Source organism: Pteropus vampyrus, unplaced genomic scaffold (assembly GCF_000151845.1).
Source record: "Pteropus vampyrus isolate Shadow unplaced genomic scaffold, Pvam_2.0 Scaffold50, whole genome shotgun sequence".
NCBI classification, from domain to species: Eukaryota; Metazoa; Chordata; class Mammalia; order Chiroptera; family Pteropodidae; genus Pteropus; species Pteropus vampyrus.
The window spans coordinates 7535435-7541295 of record NW_011888831.1 but is presented as its reverse complement, the minus strand read 5'-3'; the positions used below and the strand labels follow the sequence as shown (position 1 = coordinate 7541295).

General features: G+C 45.0%; 1 protein-coding gene across 7 annotated transcripts in view; it reads right to left on the bottom strand.

The window, feature by feature from the left end:
• Positions 1-5861, bottom strand: part of LYRM9 (LYR motif containing 9) — a 16663-nt gene continuing 10802 nt past the window's right edge. For 3 of the 7 annotated variants that reach the window (XM_011359997.2, XM_023530588.1, XM_023530589.1), the window contains 3 exons: positions 2711-2881; positions 1040-1132; positions 141-327 (listed from right to left, as the gene is read on the bottom strand). In XM_011359997.2, coding sequence (XP_011358299.1) covers positions 283-327; positions 1040-1132; positions 2711-2875 — 303 coding nt within the window. In that variant the 5' untranslated portion in view covers positions 2876-2881 and the 3' untranslated portion in view covers positions 141-282. The other 4 variants (XM_011359998.2, XM_023530590.1, XM_023530591.1 and 1 more) reach the window with 3 other exon arrangements.

Sequence of the window (5861 nt, the reverse complement as noted above, 5' to 3'; positions counted from 1 at the left end):
TCTCGGCCAACAAGGCCAATGGATATTCCAGAACAGCTACCGCTGATTAGTCCCAGAAGAGAGGTCTCTCAACTTCAATATCTTCAAGACAGCTTCACTCCTTGGGCCCTGGAGTCTTAGTTTTGTTTTTTATACTGCAAGACAGAAAGATCGTTAGAAGTGGGTGAGGCAAGCCAACAGGAGAGGGAGGACCCAGGAAATCCTGAGGACCATGGTCACCTAGGCCTCAGATGCCCCCTGCAGGGGCTTCTTGGAGGTGGTGGAACCCAGATGGCAGAATCTCTAGTTGGTGCCTGGATCCCTTTTCTTCTTTAATGGAAAAGGAAGCTTATGGGGTTGGGAGGGAGGATAAGAAAAGAAAGACACTGGGAATTAGAATTGAACATACTGGCATGTCCGTCATTCCCTTTAGGATGAGTCTATTAGAGAAAAATAAAATCTCAGGTAAGGGGGGACTCTCAGAAGCCATCTAGTCCAATCACTGAGTTTAAACAAATGAATCCTGGACCCCATATTTGGAGAGTCTGGTATAGGACAGGGAGGTGGGACCTGCTCCAGCACTCTAGGTTGTTCTAACACCAAAGTATAAGGACCAGCAAGTCAGTCTATATTCCTGATTCCCTCCCTTTCTCCACCAAAACAGATGCTTGCATGTTTCCTCTATAACACTGCCTCAGTGTGAATACCTCCAGATACAGGGGGCTCACTAACCCCCAAGACAGCTCTTTTCTCTGAGACATAGCAAGCCTGCTGCCAGCTATGTCACTATTGCTTCCACGAAGATCGTTCTCTTTCTTCTTCCTGCCACCCCATCTTTTTATTCAGCCCTGTGAGGCAAAAATTTAGGAATTGAGGGTGTTCCCCCCACTCCCCACCTCCTCTTTGCAGAAAACAAATGCAATCAGAAGGGCATCTGCCACCACCTTTCAGCTTCTGGAGGAGGGGAGCAGCTGGGTTGTTCTCAACTGTAGGGCAGAGGTGACCCCTGGTGGTCACAGAGATTACAGCTCACAGGTGGAAGTGGGAGCCAAGCACTTACTTTGTTCATGATCCAGTCAGCATCTTCAATGGCTCTTTTAATAATCTGCTGGATTCTCTCAGGATTGTCTTCATCTGAATGAACTCGGAAACTCTGAAAGTTTAAGCATAAAAAAAGATGACAAAATTCACAGGACCGGCAGCTTCAGAGTACCAGGCATGGGCCAGGCATACTGCAGGCACTTTATACTCAGCATCAATCTTACCCCTCCATAGAGAGTTGATCCCACACAGAGATGAGGAAAGAGGCTCAGAAACCCTAACTTGCTGCTAAGCAACAGTGACAGCATTTGAATCCTACTCTATTCAATTGCATAGCCCATACTCCCACCAGCAGGACACTGTGAAAAGGAAGAGTGGCTCCCAAATTACCCCCAAATCTAGCTGGGCCCAAAGATTTTAAGGCAGTGGGGGGTGGAGTTAAGTGAAATTTCCATCTGTTTCATCTGCTCTTCCCAGGAAGCTGCTTTTACTAGGGCGAGACCTTGGCCTCACAACAGGGAAGAATAGGGCTTCTTCTGGCCCATGCTGTTAAGTCAGGCAGAGAAAGGAGGGGCAGGGGTGGCTTTGGGAAATCCAGTCAGGCCCAGGCTGTTGTTTGCTTTTGACTAGATGTTCACCCTTGAGAAGCTCGCAATGTGAGATTCAGGTTCATCAGTGTGGCACTCAGAACCCTTCAAAAGAAATGGTACCTCCTCTGTCCTATTACTGTCAATCTCATACATCCTCCTACTTGTCTTTAGAGCACCTCAAATGCTCACCTCCAGGAAGTCCTCCCTTACTCCCTCAGATAGCTAACTGCTCCCTTCTCCAGGATTCCACAGCCCTCTGTTGCTATTTTTATTTTTACTTTCCATGTGACATTTGTATTAATTTTAGTCTTTAACTCTTTATTTGGAAATAATTTCAAGAACAACACAAAAGAATTCCCCTCAGAATCACTGATTCTTAACATTTTGCCACATTTGCTTTATCATTCTCTCTTTATATGTTTGTATAAAAATGCTGGAAGCATGGTAAAGTTGAGGGCATCATGCCCTTAACTCCTACTAAACACTTCAGTGTGTATTTCCTAACCAGGGCATTCTCTTAATAACCACGGCAATCAAATTGAGAAAATTTAACACTGATAAAACGCTATTATCTAATCTAAAGCCCATATTCCAATTTCATGAATTTCTGCAATAATGTCCTTTATAATAATTGTCTCCTTCTGGCCCAGGATCCAATCTGGGATCGTGCATTACATTTAGGAGTCGCATCTCCTCAGTCCTCTTTAAACCAGAGCAATTATTCTGCCTTTCTCTGTGTTTTGTGACATTGACATGTTTGACGAGTATGGGCCAGTTATATGGTAGATGGTCCCTTGGTTTGGGTTTACCTGATGTTTGCTCATAATTAAGTTCAGGTGTGCATTGTTAGCAGCAACGCCTGTTAAAATGATGTTGTGCCCCATACTATTTTAATTAACCATTTAGCTGCCTTATTCAAGCCCCGGCACAGAGCTGGTGTGCTAGATGATGCAACCTCTGTTTCCTGACAGAGAAGCTAGGCTTCTGGTGGCTCTTACCAAACTGTGGCCCCACCACCACCACCTGAAAGCTCATCCCTGCCCCCTGCCCCCTGCCCCCAATCCCATGAAGGGACCCATATTACAGAAAGTATCCCCTACCCATGGCCCAGCATATGCTGTTCCCACCTGCCTGACAGTGTGTTTGTAATGCTCCTGGATGCCCTTCGTGGGCAGCTGCCGGCAACAGCGCAGCAGGTATCGGTAGAGCTGCAGTGGCCTCTGGACCAGCTCTGCCCCTGGTAGTGGAGCCATCCGCAAGACCATCTGTCCCTGGAAAACATAGAGCATCACTTCTAAGGTATCAAGCCAATACTTAGCCCTGACCTCCAACTCCCCGTGCTCTATAAAGCAAGCTTGATACAGCACAGAGGCCAGGTTTCCCTCATGCCAACCCTATGGAACCCAGACCCTGAGCTCAGGCTGAGAATTCAGTCCTATAGAAGTCTAAGCCCGGAGCAGACCTGCAAGGACCAAAGACAAGATGTGCAGCCTCATCTTGGCGTCTTCTTTCTGGACACCAAGTTTAACTGATGGGTAAGGAGGTGTCACTAACAGGCAGAGTAGAGGAGACAAGCAGAAAAACTGCTGATAAACCAGCTAACCTCAAGCAACAGAGGGCAGGATGCCCAGAGGTCTGAGCCTCGCTACTCAAAGTGTGGCCCTGGACAGGCAGCACTGACATTGCCCAAGAGCTTGTTAGAAATGCAGAATCTCAGCCCCACCTACTAGACAGAACCTGCGTTTTAACAAAATAACGATTTTAACAATTCTAGAGGGCTCTGCATGAAGAAGCAGCTACTTACAGAGTTGTCATGCTGACCAGGGCCTGGGCACATGATTTCATTTTACTGTGTATTATAAATAAGAATAATGAGCACTTGTTCTGTCCTATTCACTTTACTTAGTGACTAATGCACACATTAAAAAATTCAGCACAGCACCGCAATGTTCACTGCAGCACTATTTACAATAGCCAAGATACGGAAGCAACCTGAGTGGCCAATGGTAGAAAATTGAATAAAGAAGAAACAGCACATATATACAATGGACTATTACTCAGCCATAAAAAATGAAATCGATGGACCTAGGGGGTATTATGCTAAGTAAAATAAGTCAGACAAATACGATATGGCCTCACTTATGTGTGGAATCTAAAGAATAAAATAAACAACAACAATTACAAAAAAAAACAAAGACAGGACTCATAGATACAGAGAAAAAACTGTTACCAGATGGGACGGGGGTTGGCGGGATGGGTAAAAAATGTGAAGGGATTAAGAAGTGGTTACAAATTGGTAGTTACAAAATAGTCATGGGGATGTAAAGTATAGCATAGGGAATATAATCAATAATATTGTAATAACTATAGTGCCGGGTAGGTACTAGACTTATCAGGGGGATCACTTCATAAATTATATAAATGTCTAACCACTACACCTGTGTCTAACCACTATAGCTGTACACCTGAAACTAATATAAAATAATATTGAATGTCAACTATAATTGAAAAAATAAATAAACAATCAGCACAGAGAGGTCTGACAACTTGCCCAAGGTCATACAGTTGATAAGGATAGAGCTGGGATTCGAACCCAAAAAAGCTCCAGAGACCACCTTTTATTTTTTTTTTTTTAAACTTTATCAAGACGTAGTTAATATACAATTAACTGCACATATTTAAAGTGTACAATCTGATAAGTTTTGACATATGTATATACCTAAGAAGCCATCATCACAATCAAGAGAGCGAATACCTCCATCACCCCCATGTTTCCTCATGCTTCTTTGTAATCCCTCTCTCCTACCCTCGCCACTCCCCACTCCCAAAACAAGCACTGCTTTGTCACTTCAGATCAGTTTGCATTTTCCCGAGTTTTACCTAAAAAGATAGAGAACATGCTCTTCTGTGTCTGCTTTTGTGTCTGCAGAATCCATATTTTTAACCTCTGTATTACAACGGCTCTCTCCAAAGAGAGAGCCTACAACTCTAATCTGGCCTCTTATTTTTTAAAGCAGGACGCTCTAAGAATATAGATTTTTTTTCCAATGGTAGATTCTAGAACATAAGAACTTGTTAAGTTTCTGCTAAGTACTTTCCAGCCCATAACTGTCCCCTTCTTTATGCTCACTGCACCATAGGCTCCCGCCTAGGCATCTGCCACAGCGTCTTACCTGGTGTCCCTGCCTCCAGCCTGTCACTCTCTAGTCTCCTCCACAGACTCCGTGTCCTGGGTTCATCCCACAGTTGGCCACAAGGAATTTCTCCCAGATGCCCCAAATCCACAAGTACATCACCTCTTGGTGCCTTTGCTTATGCCGTCCCCTGAGCGTAGAGCTCCCTTCCCCTCTTCTGGTGAGGAACTCACGTTCAGCCTACCAAGTCCAGCTCAGTGTCACTGCCTCTAGGAAGCCCTTCCTGACTGTCCCTCCCTGGTGGGGCTGCAGTACCCTGCTCACAGAGCTGTTATAGTGCTTCCCACACTGCCAGGGATTCATCTGCTGCCAGGCCTGTGGAGCCTGGCCCAGGCCCCGGCGCTTAGTGTCCTGTTTGTTGAACTGGACTGAATGGAATGTGTTATCTCCTCTGTACAGATTTCCTCTCTATGACAGAAAAGCTCACTATATTCCAAATGAAGGAGCTAAAAGACCAAGGTTAAATGATGCCTTGGTTTTAAAGTAACATTAAAAAAAAAAGAAGGAAAGGCAACCCCCTCATCAAAAAGAGAACCAGAATTCTCAATCTATCAGAAGTCCTTAGACTACGAAAAGAAACTCATTAAGTAACTAATTTCAGAGGCTCCTTCATTCCATTTCTAGCATTTTATCTTCCTGACATATTATCTCCACAGCTAAGTTTGCCAATTGCTCATGGTACTCTGGTCTCTAGCTCTAACACAGGGGTGGGCAAGTTGTTGTCTGTCCTAAACACCCATCCTCCCTTTTGGTAACAGCCCCAGATGTGTGACTGGTGATCCACTCCTCCCCAGGTCTCAGCTCATATGCTCTGGGTGAAGCTTTGCTCCAGGCCTAACCAATCAGAGATGTGCAACCATGTGGTCACAGGGACTGGTTCACAGATGGGCACATGATGGAAGCCGAGTGACTCTCAACACCTTTGCAAGAGTGACTGCAAAGGACTCAACATTTTCTCTAGACTTGATGCTGAGAGGACTTGATACTATCTCAGGGAGGCCATCTTGCCTTTTCTTAAAGCCTGAGACTAAAGCCACACAGCAGAAGGCAGAGCTAA